Here is a 27631-nt window from a genome sequence, read left to right as displayed (position 1 = left end):
CCCTAAGAACCGTATTGGGAATGCATGAAAATGATTGGCTGAATGGTTTAGTTATTTGAGAAAGATATTAGCATCGCGTTATATGCATTGCAATAGGTTTATCACCCATGTGCTTTTGGTTGGTGATTTTGATTGCATACAACGACATGGAAAATTTTGTCAAAAAACCACCAATTGAAATTTGTTGAAAGACAATGATCTTCAAAATGAAATTGCATCTCATTCTTAATCATGGGACATTAAATGTTGACTACACAACGAAAAGTACTGAGAAAGAATTCCCGTCTTCAAATTAAATTCAAAGGATGGCAGTTACCCAAATACTATTTGCAAAAAATAATAATAAATACTTGGAGCATTCACTCACATCTCGTGATCTACGTTTAAAAGGGGGGGAAAGAATAAGTGACGTACAAATGGGTAAAGATATATGTAGGGCACATGAGGTTTTTTTATTTATTGTCCAAATCACCTTCTCCACCATTAGCGGTTTCTTGCTGCCAACTCTGCATCCATCACTTTTATTCCAACTGTTTTTCATTTCCCAATTCATTTTCATTTGCAGGCCCACCCCATCCTCTCAAATCCAACCTTTTTAACTGATTTACCTACATAATAGGCCTCTCGCCCAAGAAGATCCATTCTCCATTTCTTACCAAACAAGAGCTCTACATTTGGCACCCAGTTGAAAGAAAGAAAGAAAGGCTTCACCTTTTGTTTTTCCTTCCGGGATCACACATTCTGTTGCAGTTTCTGATTGTGTGGCGAAGATGTCTGCAGCTGTAGGAGCTGTCTCTGCAACAAAAGACGTTCCCTTTAATCCTCATTTGGAGGAGGAGGTTAAAAACATTGAAGCTCAAGACACCGAAACTGAGACTGAAGCAGAGGAAGAAGATGACTCCAAGTTGGAATCTGACAAAGAATTGGACCTTGGTCCTCAATTTTCACTCAAGGAACAGCTTGAGAAAGATAAAGTAACACTCCGTTTTCTTTCTTTCTGGATGTTTCTTTGGTGTCATGATTTTGCAGTATGCTTTTCTGATGAAACAAATCCATTCACGTATTTCCTATTTTTGCTTCATAGGATGACGAAAGTTTGAGAAAATGGAAGGAGCAACTTCTTGGCAGTGTTGATTTCGCTGCCATTGGAGGTACTTTTGAAGTTTTCCACTCTCAGTTTCTCTAGTTTTTCTTGATTGTAGGAAATTTCAGCAGAACCCTTTATGCTTTCAAGGAATATGTACATTGTAGAGTAAACTAACCCTCTTGAATTAGATTGTCTTGAGTATGAGATTTCCCTTCAAATCTAGAAAGCAATTCTTCTGTCAAGCACTTCAGGGGTAAAACATCAGGTGTACCAATTGTCAAAATGTGTCATAAAAAGTTTTGAAACAAAAATTGGTTTTGAGCGGAACATGAGAAGATCTATTTGTATACATATAATTAATAGCATAACTCCGCATATTGTGTTGTCAAGTTTCATTTCATCTCTTGTTGGATTTTTGCAAGCCATGAAAAGCTAAACCAACCCCATTTGTTGAAAAACAGAGAGCAAAGAGCCAGAAGTGAAAATAGTGAGCCTCACTATACTATGCCCTGGAAGGCCAGATCTCATCCTGCCAATCCCATTTACTACTGCTTCTAAAAAGTGTCTCTTCACACTCAAGGAAGGAAGCAAATACCGCTTGAAATTCACCTTCATTGTCTCCAACAACATCGTTTCTGGCCTAAAGTACACCAACGTCGTCTGGAAAACTGGTCTCAGAGGTGAGACAGAACTCAGAAGCTTCTTTTTGTGTTTTCCCAGAAAGACTGAGCAACACTGTGCTAGTCATACATTGATTATCATTGTTTAATCTTAAATTGCTTCCTTGATATGCTTTACCCAGTGGACAATTCGAAAAGGATGTTGGGAACTTTTAGCCCACAACAGGAGCCGTACGCATATGTATTGGACGAAGAAACTACCCCTTCTGGCTTGTTTGCTAGAGGAAGCTATTCGGCAACAACCAAGGTAAGCAAACCAGTCTAGACCCATTTCCGATCATCTCCGGGAAATTGATTCACTTATTGTTTCGTTCGAAGTTATGTGCACCAGAATGATAGGCATAGATATCAGTAATAGTGTTGGTTTAATTATTTTTACCAATTATATTGGATTAACCTGTCTTCATTACTCCTTCCGTTCCTTATTATAAGAGACATTTAATACTTATGACATGTTCCTATATATAAGAGACACTTAAAAGTTGTCTCTATTTTTTTTGTGTTAATTTCCTATTTTACCCATATTTATTGTCTCCAACTCACACACTCTCTCCTTCTCACTTATTTTTCTTTAAATAATTTACTATTGTTCTCTCTCATGCTCTCTCTCCTTATTAATAAGGGCTTTTTTGGAAAAAAAAATTATACCTTTTACATATTGAGTGTTCTTAACTAATTTTAATTGTTTTTTATCAACGTAATTCAGTTATTTGTCTCTTATAATAAGGAACGGAGGGAGTATCATTTTATGCACCAAAAACAGAAAATAATTAACTCAATTTTTGTTCCTTCAGTTTGTAGATGACGATGGAAAATGCTACTTGGACGTCAACTACCACTTTGAAATTCAGAAGAATTGGCCAACAAAACACTGAGATTCAATCTATGTTTTGTTATTGGTAGATTTGCTTCCTCTGGCACCTTGTATCCATTTGGAAAAGATTGAAATCCAGCATGTTGTTCATCATATCCAGTTATTGCCTTCATGCACATGCATGTCTGTACTCATGTTTCTACCACTTATATGGTTTCTTTTCCTTTTTCTATGAGTACTCAGAAAAAAGGGATGTTTCCTCTTTACTTTGACACTAACAGTACTCTACCTAAGATACGTCAAGGCCTACTTGGGATCTAATTTCTAATATTAATCTTCTGGAGGATAGAAGGGGACCCCATGTGGATAAAGAATTGGAAACCAACAAGTATCTTCGACTGTTACCTTTGCTTTCTGAAGCAAATGGCCAAAAGGCCCATCAATTCTTTGGTGGTCCAAAAGCTTTTCCCATATGATGAGCACATGCTTTTTGCTACATAAGGAATAAAAATAGAACAAGGGTGGGGGAAAAAGATAAAGCAAAACTTCAAAATGAAACCTATCTTTGACCCCATCTTTTGTCATGATTCAAAATTTAAACACTGCATAATATTCAACACTTAAGTGATCAAAGGTTTGTATTTACTTATCATCTAAGTCCTTGAGTAATTTGTGATTCTTCTTCTATAATTATGAACGCATATACTCTAGTATTACTCTCTTATAATTTGAATTGATGTGCCATCAACATTTTTATATTTCGTTTCAGAATCCAGCCCCGGACAAGATATGTACTTTCATAATTATTTACATGTTATGTGGATGGTTTAGTTAAGAACACAATAAGTTGGTCCATCCTCATAATGGTCCTTTGAAACTGATAAACGGAAATGTAATAATGAAGGCCATGAAGCTGGTAGAAGGTATTTGGTGGACTCAACCTTACCATTTGCCGATCTAACACACTAATGTGGGTGCTCCATTAAGTAGTTGGTTAATTCATACTAAACCAACCATGGGTGGTTGTTAAGAGCATCATTACACATTTCTGGTATGGGAAATAACTGAAGGCTTAGATGCAAATTATAACGGGGTCATCTCTCAGTTTAGTTTTCATTTGTTACACTAAACAGTTTCTCTACTTAAAGACAATAATGCAGCAGCAACTTCGAGGACTAACTTTAGCATAGTCACCTCAGTTTATTGGAGCCATTCATGATTCAACTGCCTCGTTTATTTAATCTCAATATGAAAAAAAGTAAAAAGCTATATAAATAAATCATTTCTTAATCGGTAAAGTATATAAAATTACTCTCATATTCTCCTAATCCATGCAAGACAACTAGATAAGATTATCTGTAACTCAGATATACATGTTAACCTGCATGCATCGCCACTATCATTATGCCAAACCCTGTGTGCTTCTTTCTCTCACAGTGCTGCAAAAAGTGCAAGCATTCCCTTTATCTTCATTTGATTTATTTATATCAGGTTCTCTTTTTCTCATTGTTTTTGGTACATCACCAATTGGATCATTATTGTGGTAGAAATAACAGATTCTCAGCAACATTTTCTTTTTCAAATGATCATCATGGCAGTGGTTTGATAGAATGATGAAGTTTGAAGATTTTCTTATCAATTGAGTGATGCTTTCAAGTCCCAAAAAGAGGACAGATACGTTTCCTGACCATCTTATTCGGCTTATTCCTCCTAATTAGTTTTTATTAGGCATCAAAAAATTTTGACCTACTAAGCTAGCTTTCATTCCAAGTAAAGTTTTATGATTATAATAATCATGACTACAAGCAACGGAAAAAAGCAGCCACGCCAATACCCAGACTTTTCCTTTTTGTTTTTAGGGTACTTGCCACATAATTTGGTAGACTATTTATAATACATAAGAATGAACAATAAAATATTGAATATTATTACGACAGTATGATAAAGTAAACTCAAAATATTGTATAGTATTTAAAAAGGGTGAATAATATTTAGGTCCTAAAAAATTAATTTAATGACAATTATTTCAAAAAAAAATATCTTGCTGAAAAATTAATTACAAATATTAATTCAAACAATTGAAAATATGAGAATTTTAGTTGCAAATCTCGAATGTCTTTTCAATAATTAGCAACTGAGAATCCCAATTTTGTAATTATTTAAATTTATGTTTATTTTGCTGAATATTTCATGCTCATATCTTATTCCATATGATTGGGTTACAATATATAGAGTCCGGATGAGAAAAAATATCCCTCCAGAATCAATCAGTCATAAATTACATATATTGCAATATCATACTAAATCAGGAAATATATATTCTAGCTAATATCATGGGCAATTAATAGAGAGAATCAAGGGAGATAATCAGGGGCTTTCTAACACTCCCCCTCAAGCTGGAGAGTAGATGTCAACCATTCCCAGCTTGCTTTGAAGCCCTTCAAACTTGACTCTGGCTAAAGGTTTGGTCATGACGTCAGCAATCTGATCAGTTGAGCGCACATAGCTCAGGTTAATTGTGCCATCTTCAACCTTTTCTTTGATGAAGTGCCGATCAATGTCAACATGCTTTGTTCGGTCATGATACACAGGATTCTTGGTCATTTCAATGCTGGCTTGGTTGTCACACCAGAGGTTCATAGGTCCTTCATAGGAAATTCTCAATTCCTTCAGAAGTCTGATCACCCACATTCCTTCACATACCCCCAGGGCTACAGCCCTTAGCTCAGCTTCAGCACTACTCCTTGAGACTACAGTCTGTTTCTTGCTTCGCCAAGTGACTAGGTTTCCCCAAACATAAGTGCAGTATCCTGTGACAGATCTTCTGTTATCCACAGCTCTCCCATGATCTGCATCAGTGTAGACCTCTATGTTCCTTGTACTCCCCTTTTTAAAGAATATTCCTCTTCCAGGATTGAGTTTGAGGTAGGTCAGGATTCTGTATACTGCTTCCATATGTTCTTCCTGGGGTTGATGCATAAATTGGCTTACTACTCCAACTGCATAGCTAATGTCAGGCCTTGTATGAGTCAAGTAGATCAGTTTACCTACAAGTCTTCTGTACCTTTCTGAGTTGACTGGTACCCCGTCTGGTTTCACTTCCAGATTACATGATTCTTCCATAGGCGTCTCACTAGGTTTAGCCCCAAGTATTCCTGTTTCGTGGAGCAAATCAAGTGTGTACTTTCGTTGAGACACACTTATACCCTTTTTGGATCTAGCAACCTCCATTCCAAGAAAGTACTTCATTTGTCCTAGGTCCTTCACTTGGAATTCCCTAGCTAGAGCTTTCTTGAGTTGGGAGATAGAAACTTCATCACTGCCAGTTATGACTATATCATCCACATACACAATTAGGATCGTTACCTTTCCATTACTGTGTTTGACGAAGAGAGTGTGATCAGCTTGTCCTTGGATGTAGCCAAACCTTTTGATTGCCTTGGCAAACCTGTCGAACCACGCTCGTGGAGACTGTTTCAAGCCATACAGTGATTTCTTCAGTTTGCAAACTGAGTTGGGTGGAGCTATTACTCCATCTGGGATTGCCATGTACACTTCCTCCTCCAAATCTCCATTTAGGAAAGCATTCTTCACATCTAGTTGATGTAGAGACCAATCAAGGTTAGCAGCTAGGGACAGGAGTACCTGGATGGTGTTGAACTTTGCCACAGGAGCAAACGTTTCTTGATAATCAATCCCATAGGTCTGGGTGTACCCTTTAGCAACTAATCTTCCTTTGTACTTATTGATACTTCCATCAGGATTGAATTTAGGGGTGAAGATCCACCTGCAACCCACTGCTTTCTTACCCTTAGGAAGTGTGGTAATATCCCATGTGTTATTTTCCTTTAAGGCTCTCAACTCCTCATATGCGGCACGTTTCCAATTAAGATCTTTCATAGCCTGTTGAAATGTTTCTGGAATCTTCACCTGTGAGCTATTCACCACAAAGGTTTGCATTGGGTGAGGGATATTTGTGGGGTTTTGGTGCTCTAGTGGAGGTGTAGGACTAGGGGTTTTTGGTTCCGGTTCAGGGACAATGATCATAGGTTCAGGTGGTATGGCAGGTTCAAGAGGGGTAAGATGTGTGTTGGGGTTGGTCATAGGTTCAGGTGTAATTAGCCATTCTACTCCATAGTGCTCCCCCTGAATGGGTAATTTGGGATAATAAGCATCATCCTCATAAAAAACTGTGTCTTTGGAGATTATGAGTTTTCTGGTAGTGGGACAATAACACTTATACCCCTTTTTGGTGGAGGAATATCTGAGGAAAATACATTTTTCTGCTCTAGCATCAAGTTTGCCCCCATCATGTTTATGAACAAAGACGACACACCCAAAGACCTTTTGAGGGATGGTATTGATGATAGGTGAGGTGGGGTAGGTCTCGAGGAGTTTTTGTATGGGGGTAGTGAAATGGAGAATTTTGGAGGTCATTCGATTGATGAGGTAAGCAGCGGTTAGCACAGCATCTCCCCAAAACAAACTTGGAACATTTCTTTCCATCATAATAGCTCGGGTTACTTCTAGAAGATGCCTATTTTTTCGCTCAGCAACTCCATTTTGTTGAGAAGTATAGACACATGAGGTTTGGTGATGGATTCCTTCCTGCTCAAGAAATTCCCTAAAGGCTCCACTCACATACTCTTTGGCATTGTCACTTCTCAGAACTTTGATGGGAGTTTGGAATTGGGTTCTCACAAAAGAGTGAAAGTTTTTGAAGATTTGTAAAGCTTTGGATTTCTCTTTCATAAGGTAAACCCATGTGACCCGGGTGTGATCATCGATGAATGTAATAAACCACTTTGTGCCTGTTCGGGTGTTGATTTTGGCTGGTCCCCAAATGTCGGTATGAATCATTGTAAACGGGGCAGTAGGTTTGTAAGTATGTTTGGGATAAGAGGCGCGAGTTTGTTTGGCAATTTGACACGTTTCACATTGGAAAGGAGAAGAATTTTTATTGAATAAAGTTGGAAACACATGCTTCATATAATCAAAACTGGGGTGGCCTAATCTTTGATGCCACAACATTACATTTTTATTCTGAGAATTAGAGCTAACCATAGCCTTCTTTGCTCCTGCAGTCTTCATATTTTTTCCTTCAAAGTAGTAGAGTCCATCCCATTCTTTAGCAGTCAAAATCTTCCTCCCCGAGGTCGAATCCTGAAAAACACACTTAACATCATCAAAGATTACCCGACATACTTGTCCTTTAGTCAATTTGCTCACAGATATAAGGTTGCAGGTAAGAGCAGGAACAAACAAAACATTATGGATTTCCAGATCATCAGATAGGGCCACAATGCCAACACCCTCAACTTTAGTATATAGTCCAGTTGCTACTTTTACCCTAAGGTTCTCATGGCAATATTTGAGGGTTTTGAAGAAGGACTTATTACCAGTCATGTGGTCTGTAGCACCGGAGTCAACAATCCAAGTCTCATCACTAGTTACCATTGCATTAAGGGCTATAATAGAATTACCTGACTGAATCAAGTTCACGTTGGGAACAGATTTTGATTTGTTTTGTTTTTCAAGTATCTTACGAAGCATTTGAAGCTCTTCTCTGGTCAACTGGTCTCCATCATCACCTTTTTCTTCAGAGGAGGTGTGGTGGCTTTTTCTATCTTCCCGTTGTTTCTGCTTCCCTTGGGTTGGTTTCCCATGTAGTTTCCAACATTCGTCTCTGGTGTGGCCTTTCTTGTTACAGTGATTGCACCACTTGGTCCCTTTCTTCTCAGATCCCTCGAATGTTGGGGACCTCCTCGTGACCAATGCTGAGCCATCTACTGGGGTTTGGTTACCCTGAGTGAGGTGTCTCCGGCTTTCTTCAAACTTGACCATACTGAAGACTTCAAATAGGGAGGGAAGCGGTTTTAGACCCATAATTCTGCCTCTTACCTCTTCAAAGACATCATTCAAACCCAATAGGAAGTCATAGGTTCGTCCTTTTTCCACCAGTTGTCTGTAGTAATTAGCATCATCCATGTCCTTCCAAGGATGAACTTCAAAGAGATCCAACTGCTGCCATATCTTTGTTAAAGTGCTGTAATATTGTGTTACAGTTAAGTTTCCTTGCTTCAGATCTTTCAGCTGCCTCCTTAGATCCAATAGGGCTGCAGTGTTGTCTAGTGTGGAGTAAGTCCTCTTAGCAGCGTCCCAGATTTCCTTAGCTGTGCTTGCCAAGAGGTATCCTTCACTAATTTCGAGAGTCATTGAGTTGCACAGCCAAGACATCACCTGATTATTTTCAGCAAACCAGGTGTCAAATTTGGGATCATTATGTGAAGGTTGTTTTGCCTCTCCATTGATATATTTCTCCTTACGCTTCCCACGGAGATACATTAACACACTTTGGGACCATTGGAGATAGTTGCTACCATTAAGTTTGTGAGCCACCACCATAGCTTGATGTTCAGAGGTTAAGGATGGTTCTGGATCAGAGGCTTGAGAGGTGACTACAAGTGAAAAAGGAGTGCTTTGAGTATTTGAAGATGTACCGGACATAAGGGCCATTGGAATATTACGAACAGACCCAAAAAGGGGTGGGAACTCTGATGGGTTCATTTTTTGGATCTCTGGGAGGTACTGTTGCTTTTTTCCGGTGGCGGTGCGTGCATTCACGCGCAGGGGCAGTGGCGGCGCGTGGGCTTCACGCGCGGAACTTGTGACGGCGCGTGTGCTTCACGCGCAGCTCCGTTCGACGTCGCGTTCAAGGGTTGCGCCGATCTGAGGACGCCGGTGAGGACTGGAGGGGCGGTGTCGTCCACGGTCTGCTCCTGGCTTCAGATCTGGGACGTCTCACTCTCTCTCTCCTTGCGTTCTCTCTCTCTATCTCACGGCAGCAACGCACAAAATTTTCTGGGTTCAGGTGGAACCCTACGCTCTGATACCATGTTTATTTTGCTGAATATTTCATGCTCATATCTTATTCCATATGATTGGGTTACAATATATAGAGTCCGGATGAGAAAAAATATCCCTCCAGAATCAATCAGTCATAAATTACATATATTGCAATATCACACTAAATCAGGAAATATATATTCTAGCTAATATCATGGGCAATTAATAGAGAGAATCAAGGGAGATAATCAGGGGCTTTCTAACAATTTACATTTGCAACTCATCTTTCAGATTAATAAATTACATTTTTGAGACCTAATCATCGTTCCCCTATTTGAAAATTCCAAAAAATGGGAATTTTGCCCCTCAGAAGATAACTAGGAAGAACCCTTGTTAAGGTTAACTCTAGTTATAACTGCTTCCCCCATTCCTTTACACAATTTCTCTTCTCGAATTTGCTTGCATCAAATTGAGTTATGTATGGAATATAGCTCTGTTTAGATCAATCTCTTATCTTGAAGAGAAAGCGCCGGCTCAGACATTGGTTAAATACCATCTCTCATTATTAAAATTGATGAAACAAGAACCTATCAACGCCACCCAAAGGCAGAATTGGCAGAATTGCCGCAATTTAATTTTCTATTATCCTATCTCAGCTGCCACTCCCTTCTGTATTGCCCTATACAAAGACATTTTGGAGCATATGTACATGTCTTCTGTATTTTTATAATAAAAAAAAATTAAACAAAATGAACCAAGGAAAAGGGACAATTACCAACACTTCTCCCTCTATACAGCATAGCACCCTGGCCTCACCAATAGTCTAACAATGCAAACTTTACCAGCAATCCTATTTTACCACCCTCAACCACTAGCTTAGCAGCTGTTACCAGCCAATGTCCAGGAGCATCATGTGGACCTCGCACAACCTCAGATGTCTCCACATATTTAAGCAGTTTACCAGAGCGAACTGGCACAGGCGGACCATCAGGATAAACACCAGAATTAAGTACAGCTGGAGCCTGCTTCCGGGGACCTGTATTATTCTGTTGTGTGAATGTGAAAGTCGTGCTGATGTTTGTCAGGAAAGATGATTTCCTTGAAGCCTCTGGTGCTGTGGTCCACTCTGTCTTTCGGATACTGCAGTTTGGAATATGAGTGAAGAGAAGTCGCAGATGAAGCACATTTCTTGGCCAACTCCCTTTGATAAAGAGTTGAGCACCAATCACAATATAAACGCCACTAGAACCATGCAACCAGTTAGGATCGTGCTTTACTACAGACGTGCACACATTTGAGAATCTCTTCCATCTGACTCGCTCCAGGAATTGGTCACTGGATTCATGATCATCAGAACCTCGCCACATAGACGGCCTGCTCATGGCTGGGTTACTTGAGGAGAAGACCATAGTGTTAGGGAGGCTTGAAAGATGCTGTACATGTATTGCTAGCCTGTCACATTTTCTGCCCTCTAAGTACAAGCGGAGGCCAACTACAGGTTTTTCTTCACTTAATACCTGGCATTTTGTGGAATATACCATAGTCAACAAGAGATGTCAAGAATAAATGAAGTAATGTAAAAAGGAAGGCATGAGTTCCTGGAAGGCTATGCAACTCATCATGAAGTGAGTTGCCCAGGCCAACAAAAGATTTAAGTCTATGGTAACTGCTAAAAACCTCGAGATTTATAACCTCATTTTTCAAAATCTAAGCTCGGCAAAGTCCAGACAAAAGAGAATTACAGAAAACTGAAATATAAACATCCACCGCAAAAAGAACACCAATAATGCAATGCCTGCATGCTCAAGTGGAGGTTTTTATGTTTTACCTGGGCAGGGCTGACATGAAGTTTGGGGCCCATGAAAGTAAATTGAAGGGAAGATGATGAGCTCTTTCTCCATTGATGCCTGAGAGGCAGCTCACAAAACATGGGAGCCCATTGCCTGGGAATTTGAAATTCTAAGAAGTATTGTAAATCTTCAGGAGTAGGCTTATCTGCAAAAATTAAGTGAATGAATGAAGTTTTATGTCGTGTACCTTTAACAGGGAAAATTTGAAGAAACAATGCACTGCAACAAATGATAATATTGGGAGCTTATATGTATGGAAAAATAAAAAGTATGTCTAATGAAGACTTATCTGCCAAAAAGCATTTAAGTGCTAAGTAACAGGAAAATTTATGAATAAACAATGTTTTACGAAACACTTCTTTTCCTTCCTATAGAAATTATTACATGTCTCAATTTATTCAACAATTGGACCACTGGAGTACTATGCAACAAATGATGACATTAGTAACTACATTTATTCATTGAATAGCCAAGGCTGGAAAATATATAGAAGAAAGTAGCAGATAATACAATTATTGTTGAATTTAAGAACAACAACGTACATCGCAAATACAAATTGATTGCATGACTAAGATAACCGCTCCCAGGAATCCCTGCCAGAAGTGAGGATATGGGAACAAATTTGAAGAGAATTGCTTCAGGATTAGAAGGCACTGTCTGGAGCCAATTTGAGTGACTGGGCTTAAGAACATCTCCTCCTCTTTTCGAGCAGATAATAGTGAGGCCCTGTTACAAAATAAATCAAGATAAGCATCATAGCCCAGAACTTTTATTCATTGTGAAAATAAGAATTTCCATTTTTTTCCGGCTTACATCTTTGCTAGATGTTTCAGAAATACCGGTGAAATGCATTGTGCTGGATTGCATCACACGATTGAAGACTTCAGGAACCTACACGAATATAGAACTCATATCAATAGGCAAGTCACCTGTACATTAGATTAAGAACTAGATAAGATTATGAATCGTACTTTATGCTTTCCATCTGCTGTCTTCCTCTGTAGTAGGGAAGGGCTTCTTCTATCTGAAAACATATAATCTCCTAGATCTTCTAAACACCTTCTGAGATCACCAGGAGGAAGTTTTGAAGAGTGTTTTTGTTTAACAAGGATCACATCTTGCCCTCCAACAGCCATACCTACTATTATGTGAGTGCCGTATGTCCGAATGAACCTGACTAACAAAATTGATCAGCACCATCATATTCATCAACTGGAAATCACAATCCTCAACTGATACGAACATCAGTTACTATATCCAACTAGATTATTCAGCTCTTAAAGAAAGTTCATATTTCACTCACATATGCACCATTTCACATCAACTGGATGCTTGCAAAGACTTTGTCTAAAAGATGCTGTTAAATGTTATGTTCAAACTGTACTATATAAGATTTTATATCAGTTGGTTCCTCATTACCAAATCATTGTCCAGCTCCTAAACTCCTAAATTTTGGCCCATGGCCATGTGATGGGCAGGCTACTCTATTACTTTCAAAATTTGATCATGAATCCCTTAAACTTTCAAGTTAAGGTAAATAATGCCCTTGACATTAGTCCTTTCGCTAGCAAAAGCATGACATATAGCGAGGTTTATGTGCAATAACCTAAAGTTGAACGGATAATCCATGCATATTGGAGAGTTTAAGAAGTTACATATACAAAATAAAGTTTGAATTCTTTTTAACTGATGTGCCACGCTTTCGCCACTAAAATATATGATTACCTAACAGCAAGAGGACTGCTTACACAAAGTTGGATTTTCACCATCAAACTTTAGATTAAGTGGGTTATTTGTACGTGCTCCAAAGTTCATGAAAGTTCTATGCAATTTAGGCAAACTAGACACCCACACACTATACGGAGCCTGAAAACGAAAAGTCATTATTCATGACTTAAGAATTGCACGACTAAGTTTTTACATCTCATATTAATCATAATGGTGAGAAGTTAAAACCAAAAAATGTGAACCTGCTTCATGAGAATCCAGTGCAAGTATAAATATGTTATTAACTCACACAATATACGCAAAAATCCCTTCATTTGTCTATTAATCAAAGATTGAGATGGTGTTAGGTTTACCTAGACAAGGAAGCTGGATCCCATTGAGATGGAACAGACTTCTTTACTTCCTCTCGCAGGACAAGTGGAGAAGCTATTAAGTGCATATAGTACAGTGAAATGAAATAACCATCAAAAGCAAGATATTTGGTGTCAGCAGCATCACGAAACCAATCGCCACTTAAATCAAAGAGAGCATTGAAATAGCCCGAGGGAATTTTTCCTTGTACTGCTGACTTTTGATTAAGTAACTCAGACATCTGCAAGGAAGAAAGCCACATGCAATGCTTTTTTAGAAACAGAAGAAAATTTATCTGATAGGGAACAGGGATTTGCAAGGGAGGAAGATCAGACATTGCATAGAAATTTATTTTATTTATGGTAATATGGACATGTTGTTTCAGAGGAGGCCACCTTTATCTAATGCATTTCACAGGGTCTATTTTAAAATTCTCTGAGGGAGGATATGCGGAAGGCAATTGCAGATTTTTAACTCACACAAATCTAAGCTTATTTTATATATATACACTTTTCCTGTCCACTCAAGATCAGCCTCGTCTAATTTTTACTCTCTTTGTATAATACAAACTATTCTTCAATTTTACTTTTCAAATTTACTAGGCATTTAAGTCACCCGCGGTACTTGGCTTGCCTATGGTGAGAGTTCTGACCCTTAGTTCCAGAACCCAGATAGCAAGTTATGCAATTTTATGAAGATCCGCTTCTTATGCATAGCACTTAAAGCTACAGAGGCTATTTCTCATGTGGTATTAAAATATGTCAAGTGGCAAACAACTTTCCTGTCCAGAAATAATGATTCCCCTAGCATACCATATTCATGAGAAACAAGGATTCAACAAATAAAGACCCAACCCATGCGATAGTGAGACTCGTATGATTGGATACGTAAAATTACGAAGGAAGGAATCCAAAAGACCCACGAAAGACTACAGAGGAAACTTTCGCCGACATATAAGAAGGAGGAAGCCTTAGTAAACTTGCAAATTTGATTATTCCTCCAGAACAAGTTAACAATAAAAATTAAAAGAAGTGCAGCCGTTCAAGTTGCCTCTAAGCTAAACCTGTCTGAGAAAGTATAGGCTACACTAAACGCCTGAAATGCAACTGCAGAACTCGAGCGTAAGTAACTTCAATTCCTCCGCAATATTATGCCTTACGATTTGCTTTCAAACATTGTTCATCAATAGCATTATCTTCTTAAGATATGTTAGAATCAAAATAGCACGTTAAATGAACCTGCATCGACTCGAAATCTAAAGAGGAATGAAAGAGAGATGCCCACCTGGTTGAATTCAAGTACATCGGACTTGAAGCGGATTCGATCCCCTTTGTCACACCGGATATCTTCAGAAACTCCTTTAATGGTAGCTCCCCCAGGAATCAAAATGTCCCTTTTGTTCACTTCGTCCAGCTCGACCAACCTCCCGCCTTCGATTCCCTTGGCAAATTTCAATCGGAAATCACTGGTCAGATCAAACCCTTTACCGAGACACTCCAATGCTCTCATCTCAATGGGCAACTGCGCACTCTCCCCCATCGCGAACAGCAAACACCCACGAGCAAAATCAACAAAATGAATAAAGAGGAGGCGGAGACAGGGCAGGCTTTATAAGCAAAAGTTTTAATTGTTAGGGTTGAAAATGACGGTTTCACCGAGTATGGAGTCTTCTGACCAAAGGGGTTGCCACCAAAGACTGCAATTATAAAGCAACATTAAGGTCCTTGATTGAGGGTGGGTTAGCTTGTACTCGAAGACCAGGATTGAGGAAGAAGACAAACATTTGCAGCGAAGCGTAGGCTGTATGAAATATTTATCCAAAGTGAGAAAGAGAAAGGAGGGCGAATCCTATGAAGGTTCGCGGAAGGAGAAGGTTGATGAGAAGAGGATCCGCCGCAAGGTGTTGACTGGGACAGAGGGGCTGGGAACAGAATTTATGAATTTGAAAGGATGGCAGTCAACTTTGTTTGCCCTTGGCTTACCTACTCCGTTCCATCTTTTACAAGCTACTCTGCCATTAGAGTATCGCATTAATTAATATACTCGTCTTTGAAAAAAAACTAAAAAGACACGGGTCGAACTTAAGCGCGTGCAATCCAAACCCGTCTGTTGCCATGCCTTCCGTGGAACAGGCTGGCACAGTACGCCTCGTTTTGATTATCTAAATGCTTATAAACAAATTTTACATGAGTTTAAATTTTTTTTTACATATTTATCTTATATTTTATAAATTACAATTAAAAAACTGCACCTTTTTTTCTCTCTCTTTCTGTGATAATATATGCTCTTATTTACTACTTCCTATAGTTAACATGAGAGCTTGTTAATTTTTTTATTTTAAATATAACATCTCAATTCATTTTGTATTTTATATTTATCTATTTTTTAATATAATCTTTATAATAATGATAATTTTAACCAATACACTTGATTAGCAAGGATATTTTTAAAAAAACAATATTTACTTATTACAAATAACTAACTTAACTAGTTTCCTTAATCTACTTAAATTAGTCAATTAGTTCTTATATTAAAAACCGGAAATATAAATTTAAGTTAGAATAGGTTGGCCCTCATCTTTGTAGCCCATTTCTTGCTTATCTAAGTGCTTATAGACATTTGTTACGTAAATCAAAACAAAACTTTCTTTACGTATTTATCTCGTGTTCTGTAAATTATGATTAAAAAGCTATTCATAAATAATTTCAAACAAGCGCAAACTTATTCTACGCTTTTTCCTCTCTCTCCTGCTTTGTGCGTGTGCATATGTTCTGATGTGTTAGATATAAATTTAAGGTGGATCTGATTGATTATATCCTTTGAAAAGTTTGCAACATTCTTCAACAACATTATATTCTAGTTGTATAAAACCTTTTTTAGGAATAAAAGATTACGAGATCAATGCTGCTTATAATTTCAAATCTTCAATGTCTTAGCATAACAAGGGTAAATGAGGTGTATCAAAAAAAAAAAACAAGAGTAAATGAGGAATTAAGAATTTAGCGTTATTTGGGAAGTGAGTAATAGGATAACTTGCTTTCCAAACTTGATGCCGCATAAAAAAATTTAAAATAATTGTGACTAGGTGTGAAAAATATTAAAACATTTTTGGACATTTTAGATTCTTTTTATAGTTTTTTTTTCAGAGAAAGAGGGATAAAAAATGGGAAGCACAGGGATTAGCTAGTTACCTAACTGCACAGGCACATGTCCCCTGGCCCCGGCAATATAAACTGGAAAGTCTGAACATGCACGCTCTTTGACCTCATTTACCGATTCTTTGCTTTGACGTCCCAATCTTTGCTCAATCTGCGTGGTCTTCTAATTCTGAACATGCACGCTATCAAAATTTTAGAAAAGTAATTTTAAAAACTTGTTTGTAAAAGACTATCTATAAAAATAGAGTAGGTTTGGAAATCAATTGCACGTGAGAAAGGTATTCTTGATTGATTTTTGTTTTTAGGGAATTTTTCAAATCTGGCCTCTAAAAAATAATCAGGAAGAATTTTTCTATTATCATTTTTTATTATTTTTAATGTTTTGTCTGTTATTTAGTAGGCTCGGACAAAATGAGTGTTTACAATACTCAAATAAAAGAACGTCAGTGTAATTTGTGAGATGTGAATGCCTTGATTTGCTTCTGTGGAGGTGAGATGTGAGTGCACATCAAATAATGGTTGTCCATTTCACATCTGCCCATATTTTATATGTGTGATGCGTTGTGAGAGTCATGTGTAATTATTTTGGTCCTCAGTTTAATTTTAGTCTTTTTAGATTGTTTTCATTTTAATTTTAGTTTCTTAAATTTTAAAAATGGGTAACGGGAATGCGTGGTTTTATTTATTCTCTATCTCAACATGTCTTCGAATTTTGCTTTAGGAAATATATTATTTAAATTTGAACACTTTTCTGGATTTGTGTTTTTTTTTTCCCTCTTGTGGAATTGTGATGTGATGTGGATCTTTACTAGCCAAATCGTATATGTTAAAGTTACCACTCACACTCAGTAATAACTTTATGCTTATAATATTATATAGCATCTCACCCTTTAGGACCCTAAATTATGGGAGCACTATAGTGATATCTCTTCAAACATAAAAAAAGGGAGCAATAATTAAATCGAAAAGTACATGCATAAGCTAATTAAAATTAATATTATTTTAAAATGAAAATTTTCTGATATACTATTAATGGGTTATCTGTACACTACTTATTCATCGGGAGTCCATTTATTTAATTATCCCAATACATGTTCCAAGGACCAAAAGTCCTACACATGTTGTTTGACCCTCCTTGATTGCTTTGACATGACCTTGGGGTGTGTTTGGGTGACACCCCAAATCATGATTTGGGGACCTAAACCATGGTTTGGAGATTAAGTCACCCAAACACCCACCTAAAAATCAAAACCATGGTTTTGGGTCAAAACTATGATTTTAGAAAAAGCAAAAAATTTTTGTTTTTGGAGAAAAAAAGGAGAGTGTAAGAGCCTATAAGATATGTATCTTGTTATTTTTATTATAAACATATTTTTTATGAACATATTTAATATTATATTTTATAAATATATATACATATTAATTATTTATTAATTATATTGTCTTATGTATTATTAATTATGTTGGTAAAAAATATATTATTAACAATTTTATTCCTTCAAATTAAAATATATCATAGAATCTATTTTTTTTGTAATTATCATATTAACTTATGTCTTTTTTTTAGTAATTTGTATATATAAAAAGTGTTTCTGATAACAACTATCCAAACACTCTCACTTCTCAGAATCACTTTTTTACAAAATCTATTCTTCACAGAATCTATTCTCCCCAGAATCTATTTTCCAGAATCACTTTTCCAAACCACGGTTTGATTTCATCCAAACACACCCCAAATCAGAAAATCTTCACCTCTTCCTCCCTGTTGTTTTTCACTTTTTCTTGACCAAAGTCCAAAATCAAACTTGTGACATTTGAACCACCAGTACTCCAGAGGACCTCTTAATTTTCTCTCATCTTGGTCAAATGAATTATCTGGATTATTTATTTATTTTTAAAGTTTTTTGTTATTGAAGAGTGTTTTTAAATGGTAGCTGTTATATTTTTATAACAATCATTTAATAACTGTATTTCTATTTTTTAATTAAGCAAATAATAACTTTTTGTTATTTAGATTTTATAATTTGATGAAAAATCACCTATTCCTTATTTGTTGGAGCGTAAAGAAAAATAAATTGCCGTTTACTTAAACAAATTTAAAATACAAATATGATTCAATCAAGCATACAAAAAAAGAAAAATAATGGACCAGGGAGGTACGGACAAAAGTCAAAATGTCAACATAGATGGGACTTTTGCGAGTGATTGTTTTTGCCCCGTGGGGGCGAGACGGAGGCGGATTTCAAATCAATCGTCCCATCTTTCACATTTGTACGTATTTTTATTTAATTATATTCGCGCGGTTGGTTAACCTACCTGAATGTGCAGAAATATCAAAATATGCTATCCCGACAATATTAATTTCTTTATATATTTATTATGCGGCTCGTAAGTTTTCATTAAAAAAAATTTTATGGTAAAAAGGATATATGAGTATTAATAATAACCATTATTAGATGCATAAAGGAGTTGGCATCTGATCTGTGCATCACAGCAGATCCCCCTGCACAGCTGACGTGTAAAAAAAATCATCTTCCTTCATATTTTTTAATTAAGCGCAGACACAAAAATTCACATTTTGAGTAATTTATTTGAAGGTGCTAAGTATTCAGTAATTTTATAAGTGAAGTGTGGATTAAAAATTTTAGAAATTTTCTTGCGTAATAAGCTAGTTGTTTAAAATTGATCTCTTTCTTTATTTTTATCCTTATAACATTTTCACGAACAGTTCTATAAGTTTAAGAGACTACTCCACAAAGGAGCGCTCCATCTCATTGTGCTGCTTCTCAATTCTTACAAGTCATCCAACACATATTTAAATTGGATTGATGGATTCGCATTAAGGTCAAATCAGATTTAATGTCGGTGTGGAATGATTTATAAGTAGTTTTTTTAATCGTAATTATAAAATATGAGGTAAATATATGAAAAAAATTTTATTTTAATTTACATAAAATATATTGATAAATACATATAATAAAATGTGTTTATAAATATTTATAATCGTGATTTTAAAGTAGGCATTGAATGTGTGTGTGGACTGGATGCATGGTGCCGTATTATGGTTTTACTAAATCCCAGATATTGACGGAGAAAAGGCACGTAAGCATGTGGCCTCTGCCACGCGTGAAAGTGCATGCCATCCCAATGCCATCGCCTCCAGCTCACAGCTAGCTTCCCCATGCATTAATCAATCTCCCGCCTATTAAATCTTTCTTGCCATCTCTCTCCTCCTCGTCCATGCCCAGAGTTTTGACAATATGGCAGCGCCCAACAACGACTCGCAAGTCCCCGGTGAACCCACCGCCACCGGCACCTCGCTCCTCGAGACCGCCACTTCCGCCATCCAAAGCTTCGCCCCCGTCAACAACATTCACCAACACCTTTGCGCGTACGTATTATGATCATTTATTCTCTCTTTCATCAGTAATATTTCAATTCCAGTGTATATGCTACTACTCATCATTCTTTGATTGGTGAAGGTTCCATTTTTACGCCGATGACATGACCCGGCAAGTGGAGGCGCACCACTTCTGCGGCCACCTGAACGAGGAGGTGAGGCAGTGCCTGATCTTCGATGGGCCTGAGAAAACAAGCAGGTTGATTGGGGTGGAGTATATCGTACCGGAGCATATCTTCTTGACGCTGCCGGACGAGGAGAAGAAGCTCTGGCACTCTCACCTCTTCGAGGTCAAGGGAGCCATACTGTTCATGCCCAGACTGCCACGACCTATCGAGCTCCACGAAATGGAAATTCTGAGCAAGACTTATGGCAAAACCTACCATTTCTGGCAAGTCGATAAGGGTCACCCTCTCCCATTTGGCCTGCCTCAGCTTATGATGGCTTTCACAAGAGACGGCCAGATTGATCAAGACCTCCTCCATAGTACCTTCCTTCCTTATTACAACATTGCCATCTATCTATTTGCACATATCTTCTGCTTTAATCTGTGCTTGCTTGCAAATCATTCACGCATGACTTAATTAATGCAGATGTTGGACAGCGTTTTGGGGTTGACTTCAAGAAGGAGAGAGAGAAGAGAGAGTACATTCCAGGGCTTGTTCATGGAGTCCATCCTCTAGCAAATGCAGGAGGGAAGGGCCTTAAGACTGTATTGAGGGAGGTCCCATTGAGCCCTGACGATGTTCTCCCCCCTGGCGCGGCCAGGGTCTTCGTATGATTAATGTATCTCGTCAACCACTGGTTCTGCTATTTCTATATCTATATATATAATAATGCACCAGACTTGTGAATTTTCATGTCCCATTAGATGGTTCTCCTCTCTGCTCTCAAACTGATATGTACTGTGCACCTGATGATCATTCCTGTTAAAAAGCTTCGTCTTCTATAGTAATAATGTCCCGACATATATACATTGCCATGGGTACTGGATCCAAATACACACACATATGTATATCGCGTTTTGTTGCCTATTATGAGTCAAGTCATTCTTCTGTTTCAGTCTCAGCACCAAGAGACACGGCCACGAGATTTGCTGCTACTGATATTGCGGATCCGCTCCTAGACCCGAATAAGGATCACCGATTTTATTTCTCTGTCGTACATTAGATGAAAAGATATCTAGTTTTAATATTTTGACATGTATACCGTATTCTGCACATCAGTGCTGCGCTCCCCACGAGTCACTATTTGTATGGTTGTTATATATACTCTTTCCGTCCTTTATTATAAGATCTAATTTTTTAAATAGGTTTATCTCTTTTTATAAGATTCCTTTTGAGTTTGTCTGAACATTTAATGCATTATTACCTATTTTATCTCTAATTTAATGCATTTAATACAGTCTTTTTCTTTATTTATCTCACTATTACTCTTTCACGTCTACGTATTTATATGTAGAGGTATATTTGGGAAAAAATTGTATTTGTCATCTATTAATTGTTTTTAACTAATTTTAACTATTCTTTTAAACTGCGCAATTTAGAAGGTGTTTGAGTAGAAACAAAACCCTAATTTTAAAAGTACTTTTACGGTATACGAAGTAAATATATAGATGAGTTTATCTCGACTTGTGAAAAAGTATTTCTAAGGTTACCCAAACATCCTCTTAATTAAAAAGATCTTATAATAAGGGACGGAGTAGTATGTAACTTGCTTGTTAAGACACCCTTCCCTGTAATCAATATCAACATTATACTAATATATATATATATAAATTGATAGCAAGCATATTATTCATAGTGCTTCTAGGAAAACATGTCTAGTTCTTTGATAAAGGTAAGATAGAAAAATGGAGATAGAGTTGGCCATGGAACTAAACTCAGATCAAATTATAGTCACAAAATAGTCCCTTAGGTAAGGATGTAATACATTTGGTAACTATTCATAGTGCCAAAACATGAAACACTGAAAATAAAATAAAAGGGTGATATGTGGTTGTGTTGTCTTGGGATCTTCCCCACTTTGTCCACTAACCCTTTGTTTCCTTAATTCGTGCTCCCCCTACCCTCTCTTGTCTCTGCAAGAAGAATGTGAAAATGTGTGTCTTATCAGAATTTGGAGACCTGGGTGTGGTCGGTGGTTAATAAGGGCCAAAATGCACACATCTATAGATTGCATATTTCATGATGCATCATCATGTCTTTGCACGCGTCTTTGTTTACTTTCTCGCTTCTGCTATGCATTCTGCGTCAAAGATCTTCAATCGCGTCCTCGGCATCTTCAGCCATATTCGCTGCGCTGAAACTGATACAGACTTAACATGTATGTGATGATCACCAGATTGGTGTTTGTTCCTGTTCAAAGCTTCGTCCCTAGGATAACAATGTTTCGACATATATACATTGCCATGAATAATAGATAAAGATATTTCGAGTTTTACCGTCCATTATGGGTAAATTCATTATTCTATTTCTATAAATTTAGAGAAATAAGGAGTCTTCAAGCATCAGAAGAAAAGAATTTCCTTTTCTTTTTTTTGGTTTTAATCCATTGTTTGGTGTCTTTAGTTGTTGATTAATTAGAAAACAAAGACACTATTGTTCGAATGAACTTATTTATTGATGATTAATTATCAGAACATTTGTTCATCAGGATGATATGCTGATATTTAATTTAGGGTCGCAGCTTATGAAGTGGTGGTGGCCTCCTAAGCTTAGTTGCTTGCTCGAATGAATAAGCAATCTCAATCAGCCTTGGTTCTGAACCTCTCAAACCTGAAAAGCAAATTCCCACTGGCTCGCCCTCATTGTAACCTGCAGGCACAGTAATTCCTGGATACCCTCCAATGGCAAGTACAGTAGCAAAATCAAAACCAGAGGTCACCACTGCATCTAGTTTATTCACTTTCATGACTTTCTCGATTCCATTCTTGGACAGCCATGCCAGGACTAATAATGCTGCCCGTTCTTTCTTCCCAATTCCATTCGTCTTCTGAGCTGCCAACATAACGTCTTGGCTGTACTTATCAGTTTTCTCCTGCAATTACTTCAAACGGTCAAATCCTCCATGCCGACTTCAGTTTTAAATATTTAATCATATATCTAATCACTTCAATTTAGACTCAAGTGGCTATATTATCTATAGTAAGAAGAAATATATACAATTTTCTTGGTTACCGTCTAATAATAATTTTGACCTATGGACCTTAAAAGGTAATTAATATTTTAACATATATAAAGAATGGGGTTATACACAACTTGCTTACCAAGTCTGCGCGTTTGTTGTTGTAGTGAATCACATCTGCTAAGGTTTTCACTGGAGAATTAACTAAAGCTTTAAGGTATGAGTTCAAGGCTATTTTAAATTCAGCATGCAAAGCAGTGAATTCATATCCCGCATCTTTGATTATTTCAACGTTATCTATCTCCAAATTGTCAATCAGTACTGCCCCTTGCTGCCTAAATGTGATTCCAAGTGTTAGCAACTTGTTGCAGCAATTCACTAGCATGGTTTAAACGATGCATGATGGTTTTCATTACCTTAGTGTCTTTAGGTGTTGCTCATAAGTTTTCTGCAGCGAAGTACCGTTAAACTTGTAGTAGTACCTCACTATCCCTATCCTTTTACCTCTTAGACCGTCTTTTCTCAGAAACTGAGTGTATCCACCTTTTGGGACATATTTTGATGCTTTAATTGTTGCCTTATCCCTAACGTCAACGCCTGCAATGGCCTCAAGAACATATGCAGCATCTGAGACAGTCCTACAAATAGGTCTGCACCATCCCACACCATTGCACAATTGTTAAAGGCATTCCCACATTCAAAATCTTGTCTATGTCAGAAAATCCAATTGCACAATAATATCGTTTGTCTTAACATTTGAATATTCATGGTTCTAACAAAACAAACTGATAACAGATCTATTTACTTGATTAAATGACATGTTTCAAGCTTCAGGAGACATTCATATTATACCAGAGCACTACACAAATTTTGTAATCTGTTTAAAGAACATTGAGACATGTAAATGCAACTGACGATTGAAATTAACTTACCCTACTGTGTCTTGTCTTTGGGAGATTGGAACCACCCCATCTCTGCTAGTGAGACCAACGGTTGGTTTTATGCCCACTACGGAGTTAGAATCGGAAGGACATAAAATGGAGCCATCAGTCTCAGTACCAAGAGACACTGCCACAAGATTTGCTGCAACTGATATTGCAGATCCGCTACTAGACCCACAAGGATCACCCATTGTGTATGGATTCTGCAGCAGCAGCAACAGATGAAGGTATTAACAGAAAAAGCATGTATCTTGTTATGGTCCGATAGCACAGAAGAAAGAACAAACACAACACCCCTAGTGTTCATCTTTATAATTAACCACTCATCACAAGCCCAAATGATGAAGCCTTATGGTTCTAGCCCGTACTAAAATATAGCCTATTCATAACACATCTCCTCTCAAGCTCATCCATATATACCAGAACAAACTGTCAGCTGTAAAAAAATTACTTCATTTTACCATATCTGATTCATTTACAGACGTTCCAACGCTTTATCCTAAAGTCGCTTCTATGATTCCAATCACAAGATGAATCAGTCTTGAAACCTAAAGGATTTTAACATTTTGACATGAATGTAAGCTTGTGCACCGTATATTAGTCCTCATGAATTTTGGGAGGATAAGTGATTCACCTTGCCTTGCCCGCCTCTAGCACTCCAACCAGAGGGTAAATTATTTCCCCTGAAATAGGACCACTCACTCAAGGTAGCCTTCCCTAAGATGATGGCCCCAGCTTTTCTCAACTTGGAGACCACCCCTGCGTCTCTAGGCACCACGGACCCCAGAAGAGCATAAGACCCAGCCGTTGTGTTCATCTTGTCCTTGGTTGAAATGTTGTCCTTCACCAGAATCGGTATGCCGTGCAGTTTTGGCAGAGGACGTCCTGCACGACATCGTTCTCGGTCGGCCCTGTCAGCCTGGGCTAGCGCATCAGGATTAAGCTCCAACACCCCCTTGAGAATTGGGTTGAACCTGTGGATTTCTCGAATGTAGAACTCAACGAGCTGCCTGGAGGTTAGTTGATTTCTACGGAAGGCCAGTTGGAGATCGCTGAGCGTGGCTTCTCTTATATTTGAGAAAGAGACAGGCTTGCCTTGTGTGGGCATAGAGAGGAGAAGAAGAAGAAGAAGGAATGGGAAGATCAAAGAGAGGCTAAACTGTGAATGGGAAGCCATAAGAGGGAGTGAGCAGTGACATCAACAGTGCGTGTATTGTTGTTTCCTTGCTCTCACAGGTGGGGATGGACACCTCAAACCAACATATATGCTCCATTGGAAGACATTAGGCATTAGCGTTTGCTTGGAATCATGGTACGTCTTGCTGATTTTTCAGTGGCGGCAGTGCAAGGTGGGAGCCACTGCAAGTAGCTTCAGCAGGGCCCACGGTGCCAAATGACGATTATGCTCTGTCGCCTCTGTACCTGATCATTTCAAAGCTTACATATCATGTTTTAATTTGATTTTAAATATGAGAGAGTAATTTATTTTATTTTTATATTTATTTTTTTGAAAATAGTCATTATAGGTTACACATGTTAAATGTTCTATCAAATGATAATTTTAGCTAGTATATATTATTAGTAAAGATATTCTAGAAAAAACAACACATGTTTATTACAAATAACTAATCTAACTAATTTTTTTAATCTTTTCAATTAGTTAACTGTATCTTATATTAAATATCAGAGGATAGTAATATCAGGTTAAAACTTGAAAGTATTATTTAGCGGGTAAAAGGAGAATATGGGGCAGAGTGTAGGGACCACAGCAAAGAGGGAAGACAATGCCAAGTGATTCAGAAGTGACACTACCATGGAAGGATAAGATTAGGAATGAGAAACGCACTTGGATTGGGAAGGATAAGATTAGGAATGAGAAACGCACTTGGATTGGGAAGGATAAGGCCTAAAATGCCACGCTAGGTTATTGGTTGTTTACCATGTTGATACACTTTGGGTAGAATTGTAAATACATTAAATGAAGTTTGATCATTTTTTATGACTTCACATACGTTCATGACATTTTATTAGTACGCCGATAATTAATTAATAATGTTAGCATGGTACTCTCTCTGCTACCTACTATAAAAGCTAGAAGTTAATTAATTTAGATATATTAAGAAAGTCAAATTAATTAATTATAACAAATTTAACGTGAATTTTCTGCAAATTTAGTATGTTTCTATGCTGTGCGCGGGTTTCAATGCGCGGCAAATGATGACTACAGCGTACAAATTCACCGCAACATACAATTCTGATAAAACTCGAATGAACTCACTCTTTACTTGTTTAAACAAACTTATTACATAAATTATCAGAATCATCTGTTCATTTTAATTTAAGCTTTTAGCTTTTGAAGGCGCGGAGGTGGCCTCCTAACCTTAGTAGCTTGTTCAAATGAGTAAGCAATTTCAATAAGCTTTGGCTCTGACCCTCTCAACCCTCCAAAGCAAATCCCAAATGGCTCGTCCTTGTCGTACCCCGCAGGCACAACGATTCCAGGATAACCTCCAATGGCAAGTACACGACTAAAAACTGCACCAGGGATCGCTACCGCATCTAGTTTATTCACCTTCATAAGTTTCTCAAACCCATTCTCAGACAACCTTGTCATGTTTGATACTTTCCCCATTCCCGTTGTCTTTTGAGCTTCCACCATGAAGTCCTGGTTATACTCATCGAGTTTCTCCTGCAATTTTCTTAACACTGTCAAGTGCTTTACCAAAACTTTTGTTTTCACTGTATCACTTTCATATATATTAAGAGAAACTATATATTACTCTCCTAAACTTTAGTCTAATAACGTTTTATTACGCAGACAGTAAAATGAAATACTTTACTCTTAAGTATCACAGATGCGAAAACCTTACATAACAGTTAAATCAAAATTCTATAAGATTTTAAGGAAAAAAATATTTATTAATAAAATAAAAAACCTGAAAATTACTAAATACTAAATAAGAAATATTAATAAATTTTTTTTATTATTTATAAATTTAGTATTGTTAATACCAAATAAAATACTATTACTAAACATAATTTGAGATTTAATAATTTTTAGTTTTTTTTCCTTAAAAAATTTTATAATCACTGAATAGTTTATAATAATAAGTTTCAAGATTGTTAGGATGAAATGCGAACTTTACCATGATTATAATACTAATATAAAAAAAGAACATGAGCGCCCATTTTTTTGGGTAAGGAGCGTCCATTTTTTTATTACAACTCTGAATTGATTATCAAGAAATAGGGAAAACCATATTGGAGGTACCTATACTTTTTTTCAATTTTCAATTTGGTACCTATGTGTTTTTTGTTCTTAACTAAATTTTTATTTTTCCTCTATTAACATCATTAATCCTTATGTAGAGACTAAAAATATCAATAGAACAAAGTTATAAGAGCTAATGTTGCTAAAAAGATAAAATTAAATGTTTAATTAAAGAGAAAAAAAACACATAGGTACCAAATTAAAAATTAAGAGAAAGTATAGGTACCTTCAATATGGTTTTTCCTCAAGAAATATTCTCTATTTTGTTTTTCTTAATTGAATAGGTATTCATAGTCTTTGGTCAACAAAAAAAGAAAATCCCAAAGCCACGGGCGCCATTACCCGTTGGTGCCTTGGCGGGAGTGGACGGCTTGATCCA

General features: G+C 37.2%; 4 protein-coding genes across 4 annotated transcripts; 2 read left to right on the top strand and 2 right to left on the bottom strand.

Moving 5' to 3' along the window:
• The first annotated feature begins 572 nt into the window (after nucleotides 1-572).
• On the top strand, nucleotides 573-2876 carry LOC114718468 (rho GDP-dissociation inhibitor 1-like). Its single transcript, XM_028903787.1, has 5 exons — nucleotides 573-974; nucleotides 1085-1151; nucleotides 1549-1767; nucleotides 1890-2014; nucleotides 2562-2876. Exons 1-5 carry the CDS (start codon nucleotides 771-773, stop codon nucleotides 2640-2642), a joined length of 696 nt encoding a protein of 231 aa, XP_028759620.1. The 5' UTR covers nucleotides 573-770; the 3' UTR covers nucleotides 2643-2876.
• Nucleotides 2877-9968: 7092 nt separating this feature from the next.
• Nucleotides 9969-15303, bottom strand: LOC114718568 (MACPF domain-containing protein At4g24290-like). The gene is made up of 7 exons (XM_028903925.1): nucleotides 14641-15303; nucleotides 13359-13597; nucleotides 12249-12450; nucleotides 12091-12168; nucleotides 11820-12003; nucleotides 11256-11422; nucleotides 9969-10944 (listed from the first exon to the last, which is right to left on the bottom strand). Exons 1-7 carry the CDS (start codon nucleotides 14893-14895, stop codon nucleotides 10240-10242), a joined length of 1830 nt encoding a protein of 609 aa, XP_028759758.1. The 5' UTR covers nucleotides 14896-15303; the 3' UTR covers nucleotides 9969-10239.
• A 4471-nt stretch (nucleotides 15304-19774) lies between these two features.
• Nucleotides 19775-20695, top strand: LOC114718561 (oil body-associated protein 1A-like). Its single transcript, XM_028903917.1, has 3 exons — nucleotides 19775-19905; nucleotides 19997-20400; nucleotides 20508-20695. Exons 1-3 carry the CDS (start codon nucleotides 19775-19777, stop codon nucleotides 20693-20695), a joined length of 723 nt encoding a protein of 240 aa, XP_028759750.1.
• Nucleotides 20696-22514: 1819 nt separating this feature from the next.
• On the bottom strand, nucleotides 22515-25220 carry LOC114718515 (probable amidase At4g34880). Its single transcript, XM_028903855.1, has 5 exons — nucleotides 24616-25220; nucleotides 23973-24184; nucleotides 23457-23690; nucleotides 23183-23375; nucleotides 22515-22953 (listed from the first exon to the last, which is right to left on the bottom strand). Exons 1-5 carry the CDS (start codon nucleotides 25156-25158, stop codon nucleotides 22591-22593), a joined length of 1545 nt encoding a protein of 514 aa, XP_028759688.1. The 5' UTR covers nucleotides 25159-25220; the 3' UTR covers nucleotides 22515-22590.
• Between the last annotated feature and the right edge of the window lie 2411 nt (nucleotides 25221-27631).

The sequence above is a fragment of the Neltuma alba genome, unplaced genomic scaffold (assembly GCF_004799145.2).
Source record: "Neltuma alba isolate B1F8T4 unplaced genomic scaffold, ASM479914v2 tig00011850_pilon, whole genome shotgun sequence".
NCBI classification, from domain to species: Eukaryota; Viridiplantae; Streptophyta; class Magnoliopsida; order Fabales; family Fabaceae; genus Neltuma; species Neltuma alba.
Note: the sequence above shows the minus strand (reverse complement) of the source record. Positions and strands in the feature narration are given on the sequence as shown.